The 16,027-nt window shown below is 43.2% G+C and overlaps 1 protein-coding gene across 1 annotated transcript; it reads right to left on the bottom strand.

The window, feature by feature from the left end:
• Positions 1-304: 304 nt before the first annotated feature.
• LOC137668600 (ATPase family gene 2 protein homolog B-like) lies at positions 305-12,410 on the bottom strand. The gene is given in 9 exon segments (XM_068410243.1): positions 305-1,062; positions 1,719-1,844; positions 2,536-2,670; positions 2,783-3,010; positions 3,425-3,634; positions 4,159-4,317; positions 5,678-5,863; positions 11,260-11,795; positions 11,798-12,410. Coding segments are annotated over 9 exon segments (2,271 nt in total). The 5' UTR covers positions 12,336-12,410; the 3' UTR covers positions 305-909.
• Between the last annotated feature and the right edge of the window lie 3,617 nt (positions 12,411-16,027).

The following is a 16,027-nucleotide window of genomic DNA, read 5'->3' as shown; positions in this document are numbered from 1 at the left end:
GCGGGACGGCCGCCGCCGCCCAACGCCCCTCACTTCCCAGCACTGCTGCCTGAGAAAAATACCGGGGCAGGCTGGAGGGATGTGGTGCCTGTAGACTCCTGCTGTAAATGTTTCTCCCTTTCCCTCACTGTCCTTTGGAGCTTTCACAACACAGTTTAAATTAAATATTCTTATTATACCAATGTTTGTACTTGTCTTCGTTTAGCCCACACCCGGGGCTAAACAATAGCAGTTTTTCTCTCACCCCATGTCCCTTCCCCAAATGAAGAAGGGAATTGGGAAAAAGAGAGGGAGACTCGTAGGATGAAGTTAACCAGATTTAATGAAATGAAGAAAATCAATATAAATGACAACACAAACAGACAAAAATATACTCATCCACAAATCACTGGCAAGTTGCTCCAGGAATCACAACAAACAGGGAGAAGGGAGGAGAGGCAAGAAGAGCAGGAAAAGCCCTCCCCTCTTCCCAGCAAACCCTCTTTTATAGTGAGCTTGATGTCAATGATATAGAATACACCCGTGGGCCAGCCAGGGTCAGCTGCCCTGGATTTAACTGCTGAGGGCCTTGGTCACCATGGCTGGCCACAAACTGAAACCAAATCCCAGGGAAACCAGGACAGTACTGAAAACTGGGAAATCTACAGTAACACTAAGCTGTTCCACAGTGCTTTATCTAAGTGTCTCAACTACTCGTTTAATCAGGTGGAAACCTAGCCAAAGCAAACAAGATTTTAATTTATTCTTCATTATTGAGATCACAGATTTTTCACATGTGAATTTTTACTGTATTTCATACAAACTGAAAACTACAGTAAGTACAGTATTAAACGGCAGGAGAGATGTAAGACATTGCAAAGTCTTTCTAATATATTTAAAAATACATATGGCCCATCACTCCTTTTTGATTTAAGAGGCTAATTCTTGATTATAAAATTTTTCATAAAATTCCAAGTCTTTTATGTTTAAGGATGGTTTTACAGTCCTCAGTGATTTTACAAAATGCTCATGTTTTACGGCAGTTGCTTCAAGTCCATTCTCTTGAAATGCCAACAAAGCAGCCTTTAAAAGAAAAAGAAAGAAACAACTTGAAGTGCTTATGTTCTGAGTTGCAAAGAAGTTATTTTAAGTATTCTAAAATATTTTACATTAAATCAAATTTTAGGTAAAGCACCTGAAAGCAGCATTGTATAATTCATGGTTATTTAACACGAGATAAACATAAAATGAGATTACTATAACTATTTCATTCACTTTTTTGTCTGGATTAGACAATGTATCCTTGATTTTCATCCTAGTCGTCTCTCTTTTATATAACTTATCTCAAATAGTTACAGACCTCTCAGTTTTTTTCTCTCTAGCCTTGACAGTACATGTTAATTTCAGCTAAAAATGCTGCAGTTGCTTGCAGTACACAGAACACAATTCATCTAGATGTGAACTTGGTTTAGAAAGGCCTGTGTGAAACAAAGGGTAGTACAGTTCCTTAACTTCTAGTAAATTATCACAGAAAGCCTTTATTCTTATTTGGCTTTTTTATTTAAAGAATTAATCCTTGTTCAGTTCTTCTGTTTTACTCATTTTCTTTATATTTTCATTACAAATTGTGAAAAAAAACATACCACAGGTGGCTTGGTAACACCTACGAGTTAGCTCTCTTTACGTTGAAAGGTTTCATTTACAGTTTATTTCACAGATTAACCATGAATATTTCTTACCTCCTTACACAGATTTTCAATATCTGCTCCAGAGAAGAGGTCTGTTAGGACTGCCATATCTTGTAATGACACATCAGTACCTAATGGAATTTTTTCTGTGCAGATTTTCAAAATGGAAAGCCTTCCCTGTAAGTTGGTGCATATTATTTAAGAAAACAAAAACAAACCAACCAACAATGAATCCCTCTCCAAAGCAGTACAAAATCTGAAATTAGAACTAAGGAAAATCCAGAAGAGTACCAAAACCAAAACTACATGTTTTTGGTGGAAGAGTGAATAAAATGCTATTAATGGAGATAACCATAACCATAAGAGTAAGTATTAGCTCATATATTAAAGTCTGTTATTCACAGTTACTCATAACTTCATGAAACCACAGTATTTTAGACTGAAAAGCCCATATTTCGCCTGCTTGGGGTCAAGCCTTTTTTTTGGGAAGCTCAGTACAGGTAGCTGCACCACCCTTGGGAACAGGGCACAAGCATGATTTGAAACAAGGACAGTTGACTTGTTATGGTACTTCCTAAACTACAGCTTGATTTTGTAAATACAGAATTATTCCAGATTTTGTCTATTTTCTATATGCAACAGTATAACCACATACACCAGTCAGAGTGTTACTGGTGTTTGAATTACAAATACAATTATTCCTTTTTAAACTTCTTCATTGTACCTTGAGTTTGGCTGACTGATCTTCAGTGAATCATCCATCAATTATTATATATATATTATAGGACTATGCCCCCTTTGCTCTTAAAGTATGCTGGCAATTAATATCTCTCCATTTAAAGCCACGTATGAATTTGTAATACGTCACCTTCAGATCTGGAGGTGGAATATAGATCACCTTGTCTAGCCTTCCAGGACGCAATAAGGCATCATCCAACATATCTGGTCTATTTGTTGCAGCAACTACCATGAAATCTTTGTTCAAAGTTTCCTGAAACTCTAACTGAGTAAGAGATGATATAAACACATTAGTGCAACATGGTTAAGATAGGTAATTTTTGAACAACTGGACAGCATTTATCATTCTTCCTACATAGAAAAGGGAACATAAATACCTTTCTTTCCTTGTCACTTTGTTCTTGACACTGACCCTCAGGCTGTAGTTTGCTTCCTCTTCTTTCTGTGACTTTCAGCCCAATACCATCCAACTCATTGAGAAGAACAGAAAGAACACGCTCTGAGACACCATGGCCAGTTTTGAAGTGTGACCGAGATCCCAAGATAGAATCAATCTCATCTAGGAATATTATTGCTGGAGTATTTGCTCTTGCTTGGCGAAAAACCTTTTTTTTAATTAATAAAGTAAAATGTTAATACAGACATTCTATCAGGTAAGGTAAAAACACCTGTTTACAAGTACTCTGTATTTTACTCACTTAACTTTAAAGATACATTCATAAAGATTAACAAGAGCCATTCTAGCTTATGTTTACTATAGGCAAATTCTGCTCCTTATTTAAATTCTTAAGTGAACTGAAAACAAAAGGGTAGAAAACACTTTCAAAATATAAAATTGGTATAATTTTAGGGCTAGATTATCAGTTTATATAAATGTGAATCTGTAAGCGATTTCTATTTAATAATCAGATGAAAGCTTTAACTATCCTCTTTTCAGTAACAAAATATAGGCCTAACTAATCCTTCACAAAAATCAAGCCAAAATAAACTATAGACCTTGAAGAAATTAAAAACTGTACCTGAGACAAAATCTTCTCTGAATCTCCAACATAAGGTGAGAAAAGGTCAGCACCACTTACAGAGAGAAAGGAACAGTGACAACTTGTGGCCACAGCCTTCACCAGTGTGGTTTTGGCACACCCTGATGGCCCATAGAGAAGAATACCCTTTGGATGAGACAGGCCCATCCTAGCAAACGCCTGAGGAAATTTCATAGGCCACTCAATACTCTGCCAATACATAAAAAAGGGATGAAATTCTTAGTAATGAAACTAGAGTTCATAGGCAATCCATAAAATTGCTGAGGCACATTATTTCCTCTCCATGGTATAAACATTAATTTGAAATCAGAGAATACTAATTTGGTCTTCCTTCATATAATGCCCCTCTTCTTAAAGCTTGCTCTCAAACAGACAAAAAGGCAATCCTTGAGAGACGATATGGAAGAGCCATCTCTATCTACAAATTCAGGAATGGACAAATTATCTGGCTGCAAATTAAGTGTTTTTCAGCTACTGGAATACGTGCTGATTGTCCCATGATATTACGCTTGGTGGTGATGTCTTGTAACATGAAGACTTCTAACTCACAAACACTGTAATAACTTAATGTAGCATAAAAAAAATGTTTAAAATACAATTTATAACCAGGTAATTTGCAAGAGAATTAATTTCTATAATGCAGCATACAGAATACCTCAGAGGACATGGTTATTAGAAACTAGCTTTTTATCTAAGTGTATTTTATACATTACCTGTTTTAACTTTAATTTCACATCTTCAAGACCACCAATTTGCTCCCAAGTGACAGGTTTACACTCTGTTAGTCCAATTGCACTTCGAAAAGAGGACGGTTGAATTTTTTTAAAAGCTTCTTGGAAATCTGCGATGTTAATCACCATTTCAGTTGAATCCTGGAGAAACCCAAATAAAAGCATATTAACAATATTTTTACATAACAATTTATAATGCGGCATTAGTATGCAAAACATTTCACAAAAGGCCAAGTGCAACTAATAAAGAAGCAAATTCCTGCCCTAACAAGCTTAAGCACTGCAGGCACAAAGATGCAACACAAAGTAGAATATAATCTCCTTAACGGCAAGTTTTTATACAGGAAAAAATCTTAACAGGAATTAATGTTTTAGAGAATACTATTGTTTTTCCCTAAATTATAGCTCCATCACACAGCGATCTGCTAAATCAAATGGTTGCTGGTTTCAGGGTTACTATACACCAATTCCCAGATTCTCTTGAATACAAATAAGTATGTTCTAACATCCATTTTCACCACATACTGGAGAAAGTAAGGTACTTTATCACAAATAGGCTAGAAAATACCATTATTAAACTACAGATGCAGTAACAGAACTAAGATGTATTTTACAAAGGAGCTTGCAGTTCTCAAGGCAAATAGGCCATCTACTCATTCATTATCTTCATTTGTCCATTTATTTCTTTCTGGGATACCAAGCTCAAATTATTTTGTTTATTATTTTCAATATTTGTAAGGTATCTGCAGGAGATGGAAGTTGTAGAAATATGATGTTCTCTTCTTTCTACCCCCAAGTGAAGACAGAGGGTTCTACCATTCTCTGTAGATGCTCTGACTCTGGAAATGTTGCAGATCCAGCTTTAAACTTCTGCTCAGCCATTCCAGATGAAAAGCTACAGCAAACATATACCTCACAGTTCTTGTAAAAGTCAGAATAGATAGAAAGAATATTAAGAAATAGCAATTCTCTAATTCCATATCTGTAATACCTAAGAAGTTAAATTTATGCACACTGGCCAGCTTTATACTTTATGTCTGTAACAATGTTATACTCAGCCATACAACCCAGATGATAATAGTTTATTATCACTAGCAGTTATATACTTATGTGCCAATGTAAACTTTAATTTGCAGTTATTATTAAGAAGTAGAATTCTAAATTGCTGATAGCTTCAAAAGAGAGCTTTGGTGGACGTTACAGTTTAGTTTGCCATAAAAGTCTAAAATCTCTGCTTTGCACAATCCTAAAAAGATAAGGATGAGAATAAAAACTTCCAGCAAAGCTTTTAATCCAGAAAAGAGAAAACAGTCTTTTCAGGTGAGAACTGAGAGGACTAGTGAAATGGCATATTTATGTTTATAACACACTTGGTGCTTTTCAGTATTTTAATTTGTGAGTTCTTCAACTTGTTGAGCTTTTCAAGTAAACCCCAGTATTAATAAGGACTAGGCAGTACATATTATTAATGACATTCTTCTTGAGTAATATGCAACCATACCAAGGAGCTGTGGAACACAGCCTGCATAGCAGCTTCTCTGCAGAGTGCTGTAAGGTCAGCTCCAACATACCCAGTTGTCATTTCTGCCAGTTTAACCAAATCAACGTCTGTAGAAATCGGCATACTAGATGTAAGCAACTGCAGGATAGATCTTCTTTGCGTAAGTGTTGGTGTCCCAATAATCACCTAAACCAAATACAATTAAAAAAAAATTTAAGTAGATATTTTGCTATATTCCTCTTATTTCATAGACCTTGTCAAGCAAGTTTGTCTCTGCTTTATACTGCGTACTCAAGATTTATACATACCTATACTGCAACTAAAGAATTTTACAAGAAACTCATTAGTAGCACTATACAAATGACAAATATTTCAAGTACCCTTCATTTACACTTACTTTCCAAGTGAACAGTCTTTGTATAAACAGTTGTTCATAAGACACTGCCAGCCAGTGTCCATCAAATCCTATTTTAGGGTAATTTCAACATAAGACAAAACACTGAAATAGTAATATCCTTGCATCATGAGGGCTGAATTAGATTCATCCAAAAGAAAAAAAAAAAAATCATTTAGATAAATACCTTATTAAAAACCTAGTAAAATACTGCCATAAAATATATCTCAATAATCTATAAATCCTGGAAAATATGAAAATTGTAACTGTGAAAGCATTACAGAACTTGACCAAACTGGATAACCCGGGAATGTATTTAGCCAGCTGTCCTGGTTTGGCCTAAACCAGGCCGATTTTCCTTTCAGTGATTTTTACTTTCAGCTAAGTCTCCTCTAACTAACTGCATGTTTTTGCAGACAGTGTCTGCTTCCAGGACTGATAACGCTCGAAGTTTGTAGTTATCACTGAGGCACCGGTAGGGATGTTGTGCAGAAAGGCTCTTGCTGTACTTATTCTTGAGAGAAACCAAGGTCACTGCTGAATTCCTCATTGCTTACGAGTGAAGAGCCGAAGGGGGGTCGCAGCTGCAGTGGGAAGCAGACAGGGCAGGTGACCCAAAATTGACCAACGAGGGTATTCCATCCCATACACGTCATTCTCGGTATAAAGTGGGGGGATCACGAGGGTCTCGCTCTCTTTCTGCTATGGCCGGTGTCCAGGGAGGACTCCGTCTGTTTTCCTGCTGCCCCCGATCCCGATCCGTGCGTTCCTGAATCCAGCTCTCGACCATCGCTAGGCCCAGGCTGGGCCTTCCCGGAGCCTGCCCTGCAGTGCCGGTGGTGACGTGGCTGACTTCAGGGGAGCTCAATCTTGGTTTTGTATATATATTTGTATATATTTGATTATTTCTATTATTATTATTATATTTTTTTTTCATTATTATAGTTTATTAAAACTGTTTTAATTTTCCAACCCAGAAGTCTCTCTCCCTTTTCCCTTTCCCTTTCCCTCTGGGGGGAGGGGGGGGGATAACAGAGGGCATCTGCCGCAGGTTTAATCGCCAGCCCAGCTTTAAACCGTGACAGATTTATTGGCGCCCAACGTGGGGCTCGAGAGAAGCTCCGACAGGTTGCTCTGATAAGTCGAATCCCAGCTCCAGTGGGAGGAGACCCGGAGAGCTCAGCCAAGAGAGTATCAGATTTCTTCCTTTGAGATTTACGAGGGGTTGGAAATTAAAACAGATAGCTAAGATGATAATGTCATTTGTGAGCCTTGTGTTACCTCTTCTCTTTATAAAGCTTGTTTTACAGTTATGTGTAATGATACCTTACTTGCCGTATGCGCTGTGTGTTAGTGCTTACGTGTGGTTTAACAGGGCGTGCTGGTCAAAATGTGTCGTTTCGGTATGGGTTGTGATACTGATTTATGTCGTGATAAACTGGGCAGTCATTATTCCGATCTCTTATCTCTATGATACAATGATGGGCAGCTTTAATCGCGAATCGGTAGCTGCGCACACCGGGCGTCTTTTAACTGATTTTGATAGTATCTGCTCCTTTTTTGCCAAGCTGATTCCTGCAAAATTCGAACAGGGCATGTTGTTATTTTTGGGTGTCCTGTATGTGTTACTGGTGTGCTATGTGATTAGATGTCGGTGCAGCAACAGCGGGAGGTATCATGCTGCCCCTGTAACCAGGAGAAAACACCGAAAGAAATCAACTAGTAAAGTGAAGGATGATGATTCAGAGGCTTCTAAGGCAGAGCCAGCACGGGACCCAGGTGAGGGCCCTTCTCAGTCAGAGTCAGGGCCTGACACAGAGGGGGGTTTCCTTGATCGTCTTTTTAAAGAAGGCCCATTACACAAGAAGGACAAGAAAGGTCCTTCTAAAGCAGAACAATCACAGGAGGACTCGGACTCGGAAGTAGAGATAACCTACCACTCCTTATCCCTGAAAGAACTGCGAAATATAAGAAAAGATTTTAGTCGTTATGACGGTGAGCCAATAATTACCTGGTTGCTCCGATGCTGGGATAATGGGGCAGATAGCATAGAATTGGATGGCAGAGAAGCCAGACAGTTGGGATCCCTGTCCAGAGATGGTGGTATTGATAAGATGCTTCCAAGAAGGTCGAACAGTATCAGTCTCTGGAGGCGACTCTTGTCAGCTGTAAAGAGCAGGTATCCCTATAAAGATGATGTTATGAGCCACCTAAGCAAATGGACCACTATAGAAAAAGGTATTAACTACCTTAGAGAACTAGCTGTGCAAGAGATCATTTATAAACACCCTCAGGACATTGTAGATCCTGTAAATCCTGATGAAGTGGAATGCAACCGATCCATGTTCCGGAAGGTTGTGAAGAGTGCTCCACCAACACATGCCCCTACATTGTCAATATTAGTCTGGGGAGAAGATGCTATGGCACGACCTAGTGTGGGCGAAATGGCTAACTATATGCGACAGTATGAAGATAGTATTTCTTCCCCACTGCAGGCCCGTGTCTCGGCTGTGGAAAAACTGACTAAGGAAAACAAAGACTCATTGAAACAACTGTCAGACAAACTGTCCAGGATCGAGAATAAACTTGACTCTCTACCTACACAGGCCCGCGTTGCAGCCTTTAGGAGGCAACGCCCTCCTACTGGACCGGCTCAAAGGAAACGGAACACGTCACGAGGTATCCTGTGGTTTACCCTGCGTGATTATGGGGAGGACATGAACAGATGGCATGGACAACCTACCAGTACCCTACAGGCACGAGTACGTGAGTTGCAAGCTAACAGAAATACCAGAGAGAATTTTTCTAGGAGGATGGCTGCTCCAGTTACCAATGAGCAGGACTCCAGTCAGGGTAGATGGGCCTCAAATCCTTTTTTTCCAAGAGTGAATAGAGGAAATGAAGGTCCAATCCCCGTGAGCAGTACGAATCCAATCTTTAATTAGAGGGGCCCTGCCTCTAGCCAGGAGGAGGAGAGGGATAACCGGATTTATTGGACTGTGTGGATTCGATGGCCTGGCACATTAGAACCACAAAAGTATCGAGCCCTGGTAGACACTGGTGCACAGTGCACCCTCATGCCATCGAATCATAAAGGGACAGAATCTGTCAGTATCTCGGGAATAACAGGGGGATCTCAAGAGTTATCTGTATTGGAGGCCGAAGTGAGCCTAACTGAAAATGAATGGAAAAAGCACCCCATTGTGACTGGCCCAGATGCTCCGTGCATCCTTGGCATAGACTACCTTAAGAAAGGGTATTTTAAGGACCCAAAAGGATATAGATGGGCCTTTGGTGTAGCAGCTGTAGAGACTGAGGACATTAAACAGCTGTCTACCTTGCCTGGCCTCTCAGAGGATCCTTCTGTTGTGGGGTTGCTGAAAGTTGAAGAACAACAGGTGCCAATTGCTACTGCCACGGTGCACCGACGACAATATCGCACCAATCGAGACTCCCTGATCCCCATTCATAAACTGATTAGACAATTAGAAAATCAAGGAGTGATTAGCAAGACTCGCTCACCCTTTAATAGTCCTATATGGCCAGTGCAAAAGTCTAATGGAGAATGGAGATTAACTGTGGACTATCGTGGCCTAAATGAAGTTACACCACCTCTGAGTGCTGCTGTGCCAGACATGCTAGAACTTCAATACGAACTGGAGTCAAAGGCAGCCAAGTGGTACGCCACTATAGACATTGCTAATGCATTTTTCTCTATTCCCTTGGCACCAAAGTGCAGGCCACAGTTTGCTTTTACCTGGAGAGGTATCCAGTACACCTGGAATCGACTGCCCCAGGGGTGGAAACACAGTCCTACTATTTGCCATGGACTGATCCAGACTGCACTAGAAGAGGGTGGAGCTCCAGAACATTTGCAATATATTGATGACATCATTGTGTGGGGTGATACAGCAGCAGAAGTTTTTGACAAAGGGGAGAAAATAATTCAAATTCTTCTGCAAGCTGGTTTTGCCATAAAAAGAGGCAAGGTCAAGGGGCCTGCCCGGGAGATCCAGTTTTTAGGGATTAAATGGCAAGATGGGCGTCGCCAGATCCCGATAGAGGTGATCAACAAAATAACAGCTATGTCCCCACCAACTAACAAAAAGGAAACACAAGCCTTCTTAGGCGTTGTGGGTTTCTGGAGAAAAAAAAAAAAAGCAGACAGGGCAGGTGACCCAAAATTGACCAACGAGGGTATTCCATCCCATACACGTCATTCTCGGTATAAAGTGGGGGGATCACGAGGGTCTCGCTCTCTTTCTGCTATGGCCGGTGTCCAGGGAGGACTCCGTCTGTTTTCCTGCTGCCCCCGATCCCGATCCGTGCGTTCCTGAATCCAGCTCTCGACCATCGCTAGGCCCAGGCTGGGCCTTCCCGGAGCCTGCCCTGCAGTGCCGGTGGTGACGTGGCTGACTTCAGGGGAGCTCAATCTTGGTTTTGTATATATATTTGTATATATTTGATTATTTCTATTATTATTATTATATTTTTTTTTTCATTATTATAGTTTATTAAAACTGTTTTAATTTTCCAACCCAGAAGTCTCTCTCCCTTTTCCCTTTCCCTTTCCCTCTGGGGGGAGGGGGGGGGATAACAGAGGGCATCTGCCGCAGGTTTAATCGCCAGCCCAGCTTTAAACCGTGACACCAGCAAAATAAACAACACAAGCAAAAGCATTGTGCATAGCATAACTGCATGTGTTCGTTCTTCTTTTGACCATTACGCTAGCAGAAGTTTTTCAGAGTAGACCTAGCCTCTGTTACTGAAATCTGAATAGAATTTTTGACACAGCAGGTTACTAGTTCTCTGTCACAATAAACTTTTCAGGAGAGATGCGCAAACCTGCAGTCTGGGATCTAAACAAGAAAAATCCGAGTCTGTAATGCTAAGCATCTATAAGGAAAAGAAAACCTTCAAGAACAGGTCCATGTCTTTATGACAAAGCAGCATAAAGACTTTTCCGTTTTCAGGTATTTGGAGCTCTCGGTTTCCTGAGTAAAACATGCTCCCTACCTTAGCCAAGCTGCAGCAATCTAAAGAATGGGACAGGACACACATCTCAAGCCCGATGAATCCCACTATTAAGCATGACTAGTAGACATTAAAAAAAAATTATTAACCTCCCTCTGCTCCACCTCAAAAAGGAAAGAAAAAAGAGAGCATATGAATAACAACCTCCCCTTACCTCTCTGTCAAATCTGCCAGGTCTTCTCAGGGCAGGGTCTAAGGCCTCAGGCCTGTTCGTTGCTGCCATAACGACCATCTTACCCTCACTACCTGCACCATCCAGGAGCGTTAGCAACTGAGCAACAATACGATCTTCAGGAGCGTTATTTGAACTTCCTCGCTTTGGGCATAAAGAGTCAACTTCATCAATAAAGAGAATGGTTGGGCCTTCAGATGACATTTCTCTGCCCTTTTCAAAGATTCTTCGCAAATTCTCTTCACTTTCTCCTGGTCTTGAACCATAGAGGGCCGGGCCACTGATGCAAAACAGAAACGCACCCACTTCTTTTGCTACTGCCTTTACCATAAGAGTTTTCCCTATGCCTGGGGGGCCTATTAATAGCACCCCATTAGGGACAGAAAGCCCTAGCTTCTTAAAAGTTTTTGGGAAGCGGAAAGGCAGATCAACCATTTCTTTCAAAGACTTTCCCACATCATCTAGTCCTGCAATTGAAGTTTTTGTAGCGTCTTCTGATAAATGTCTGTACCATCCAAGAGTGATCACCTCCTTAATTTTTATGCTTGTCTGGGGGTTATCAGTCCAGCTTCATCCGTCAAAGGGTCTACAGACAGTATTTCAATATACACCACGGGATTTTCAAGATTTGGGGCAACAGTAACAACATAATGAAGTGAAACATAAACATTTCTTAGCAGTTCTCTGATCACCTCCTGCAACGCTGCTCTGGGAGTCGACTTTTTCAGTGCAGAGCTCTTAAGGACCACTTTCACAGCCGCCTTTTTTAACTGGTGATACGCGAGAAGCTTCAGGTGGCCGACATTCAGCGTGAGGCCCTTTAGGTCCCCTGCAGTTACACCCGCGGTTCTGCAGGTCAGATCAACCTGCAGGTACCCGTCTGCCAAATCGTGCCTGGGCCACGCCGTGCACAAACAGCAGCCGGTAGGTAGAGAGATCCTCAGCGGGGCGCCGAGCCTGGCTCCCAGCAAGGAGAGGGTGGCAGGTCCTACCCTGCACCTCTGCGTGCCTTCATCTCCCGGCTCCGGGCGGAGCAGCTTTAAGGCTGCCGCCTCCATCGCGGACTTGCGCGACGTTCCCTCTGCGAGCGAGGGCAGTAGCCCCCCTCCTCTGCGCGGCCCCGACCAGCTCCTTACTCACCCCGCCTCGCCCCCCCGCACGGTAGGGAGCTCTGCCATGCCTACCGCGGCCGCCCGCCGCTCCCGCCGCCCGCGCCGCCGCAGCCCCCGCGCAGCGGCCGAGGCACCGCCCGCGCCCGCGCCGCAGCGGCGCACGCGCACTGGGAGGTCGCGGGTTCAGCGGGGCGGGACGCGCCTTCCCTCCCGCTCCCGCCGCCGCCGCCGAGGGCGGTACTTGCAGCAGGGCTGTCAGGCCGTGAGGTGGATGCTCTCTCCTAGAGACGGACTACCCAGCTGCAAACTCTCTCTCGGCTTCTTATACCCGCTTCCCACTGACGAAATGGATTGATCCCCCTCCTCATTGCCACTCGCCTCGTTCTCCACAGCGCTGGTCTTGGCGGGGCTCGCTCGCCTCCCTCAGTGTGTCTCCTCAGTGCCTCCCGCTTGTCGGGTTGGTGCTTCTTAAACATGTTCCTAAAAGTTGGGCTTCCCCTTTCCCGTGTTCCCTGTCAGTGCTTCCCTTAACTCAGGGTAGCACCTTCTTCACCAGCGGTTGGGACTGAGTCAGCTGTAGGTGCTGGTTAAGGGAATCGAGTGGGGAGCCACACAATTGACTTGAGAAGCTGCCGATAGAAGTAATGAGGACACAGATACTTATTCAACAATTGGTAAAACCGTAGTAGTGTGTTGCTCTGGCAAATACTCAGTCAGCATTTAAGAAAAATCAACTGTATAACTTTTTGGTGCACCATCTTCTTAAATTGCGCCGTGAATTGTGCAGTACTTTTATAAAAACCTTCCAGGAGATCTGTCTGCATTGTGGGATACAAGATAAAATCACGATCTATGATATTTAGTATGTGCATAATTTTATTCTTGCAAGTAGCTTCATTGTGAGTAAAGTTACACATGTACTGAATACATACAGACTTCATTTGAGACCGCACACGTACAAGAATTGGGATCTCAAATACACGACAACAGTCAGACGTAGTTATGTTCACAGAAAATGCAGAGAGGGGGTTTACAGCACGACTACCAACTGTCCAGCACGTATTTTGAAGGCCTCTGGAGAGGAAGCATAAGGAAATCTTTTTGATGGTGTCCTGCTTAATCACATTCCTTACTGAACCAAGGGCGGTGCACAAAATATTTCAGTCAGTCATATGAACAAAAGCAGGCAGTGTTGACAGAGCCAGTTCAGCTAATTTTAGCTGCTGAGTAGGAACTCAGAAGGAAGGTGTAGGGCTGAGCAGTGTGAAAACGAGCAAGCCTTCTCTTTATGCCAAATTCCGTGCAAAAGGGCCTATGTTCTATTTCCTTTCAGTTCATGGCCAATTTTTCTCCTTTCAGTGTTTATTTTCTGTTCCTTTTCTCCTGGAAATCTACTTAATGTTTCTTTTCATAGCACATTTTTGTACTGCACGTGTATGCAAATGCTTATACGGAATATGCAGGCTTATTAGGTATTTAGTGCAGGACAGATTAGTGTCTGTCCAGAGAATGTACAGACAAAAGATTGTAAGGAGCTTTCATTCCAAGAAGGAGAATGTATTTTCAAGCCAATGTCTTATAAACACATTCTCTTGTTTTCTTTCCCTCAAAGGTTCTCGTAAACACGAGTGCCCTCGAGTACACACTCAATTAAACAAAAAACATACCCAACCTTAATGTCCCCAGCTAGTCCTTCTTTAGTCGTTAATAGAAGGTCCAGCAGTGCACCTCTTCTCGTTGGTTCCTCCACTACCTGCATTAAGAAGTTATCATCGATGCACTGCAAGAGCCTTTTTGACTGAACATGTCTAGCTGTGTGGGCTTCCCAACAAATATCAGGGTGATTGAAATCACCCATGAGTACCAAGGAGTGTGTCCTAGAGGCTACCTCCAGTTGTCTGTAGAAGGCCTCATCAACATCTTCTTCTTGGTTTGGTGGTCTATAGCAGACCCCCACAACAGTTTCACTCCCCTTTGCATATCCCTTAATTCTTGCCCACAAGCTTTCAACCCGTTCTACCTCCCGCCCTGGATAGAACTCAATACATTTCAGTTGCTCTTGCACATAAAGAGCAACACCATCACCTTGTCTTGTTGGTCTGTCTTTCCTAAATAGTACATAGCCATCCATGACAATATTCCAATCATGGGAGCTGTCCCACCATGTTTCAGTGATGGCAACTATATCATAGTCATGCAATCTAAGGCAGATCTCCAACTCCTCCTGCTTATTTCCCATACTCCGTGCATTGGTATATAAGCATTTCAGAGAGGGAGTTAAGCCACCAGTTTTCACTCTTGCTATCTGACCATTCCTGGCCACTTCTGTGGTTACTAACTTATTAGTGAGCCCTGTGTTGTTATTGCCCCATGTACCACCATTATCCACCTCGAGTAGGACAGTAGTCTGAAGGCTGTCCTTAGGCTCATCTCTAGTGAGCCTGGTTTTATCCCCTTCCCCCTTTGAGCCTAGTTCAAAGCCCTTTCAACGAGCCCCGCCAGCTCCTCTGCTAGGATCCTTTTTCCCCTTTGAGACACATGTAGTCCATCTGTCGCCAGCAGACCAGGTGCCATATGAACTTCCCCATGATCAAAGAACCCAAAATTCCAACGGTGGCACCAGTCTCTGAGCCATATGTTAATCAGGTGTGTTTTCCGTCCTCTTTCAGTGTTTTTCCCTGCCACTTCAGGTACTGACGAAAACACCACCTGCGCACCCGAACCTTCAACTAGTTGCCCCAGTGTCTTGAAGTCCTTTTTCATTGCCTTTAGACTTCTCTCTACAACCTCATCATTACCAACCTGGATAACTAACAAAGCGTAATAATCAGAGGGCTGCACCAGAGCAGTGAGCTTCCTTTTAACATCCCTAGCCCGAGCCCCAGGGAGGCAGCAGACTTCCCTGTGGGATGGATCTGGTCGACAAATGGGCCCCTCTGTTACCCTCAGAAGAGAGTCACCTACTACAATTACCCTCCTTTTCTTCTTAATTGAAGAAGTCATAAGATGTGGGGATGAGTGACAAGCCGTGGGCGACTCACTGGGACTCCACCTGCTTAGCAGAGCACAGTGACCATTTCCACACGTCCCTGCGCTTCAGCCTCAGAAGGGATCCAGCTCCCCTGGGGAAAAGGCACCGTTTGAAGCTCTGAAGCTCTCCCAGCTGCCAGAACACGGTCAGTGCAAGGTTTAGGTACCTGCAGGAGCTGTGGGGACGGGTAAGGTGCCAGAAGAGCAGCAGAGAGTCAAGCACTGCCCACGCTCGCGGCACCGGGAGCAAGCAGGGAGCCCAGCGCCTTGCGCTCCCCTGGATCAGCGACCGTGCACAAAGCCGTCAGAGAGTGCGCACAGAGCCAGCATGATGGATTCCCGAAGCCACACCATCTCCTGCAGGCAAACAGGACCGTGTGAGCTGAGGACCCAAGTCCTTCCTCAGGCTGGTTCCCAGCACACGGGTGCACACAGACACCCACACAAGCCCACACAGGCTTCGAGCCCAAAGGGAATGAACAGATCCATGACCTACTTCCCAAAGCACACTGAGTGTAGGAGGGATACTGGAAGCACTGAGGGAACTCACCCAAACATCACCTGCACCATACACCACCCAACAAAAACTCAGAGTGACACTGCCCTGC

The sequence above is a fragment of the Nyctibius grandis genome, chromosome 11, assembly GCF_013368605.1.
Source record: "Nyctibius grandis isolate bNycGra1 chromosome 11, bNycGra1.pri, whole genome shotgun sequence".
In the NCBI taxonomy this organism is placed as follows: domain Eukaryota; kingdom Metazoa; phylum Chordata; class Aves; order Nyctibiiformes; family Nyctibiidae; genus Nyctibius; species Nyctibius grandis.
This window is presented reverse-complemented; position numbering and strand designations above follow the sequence as displayed.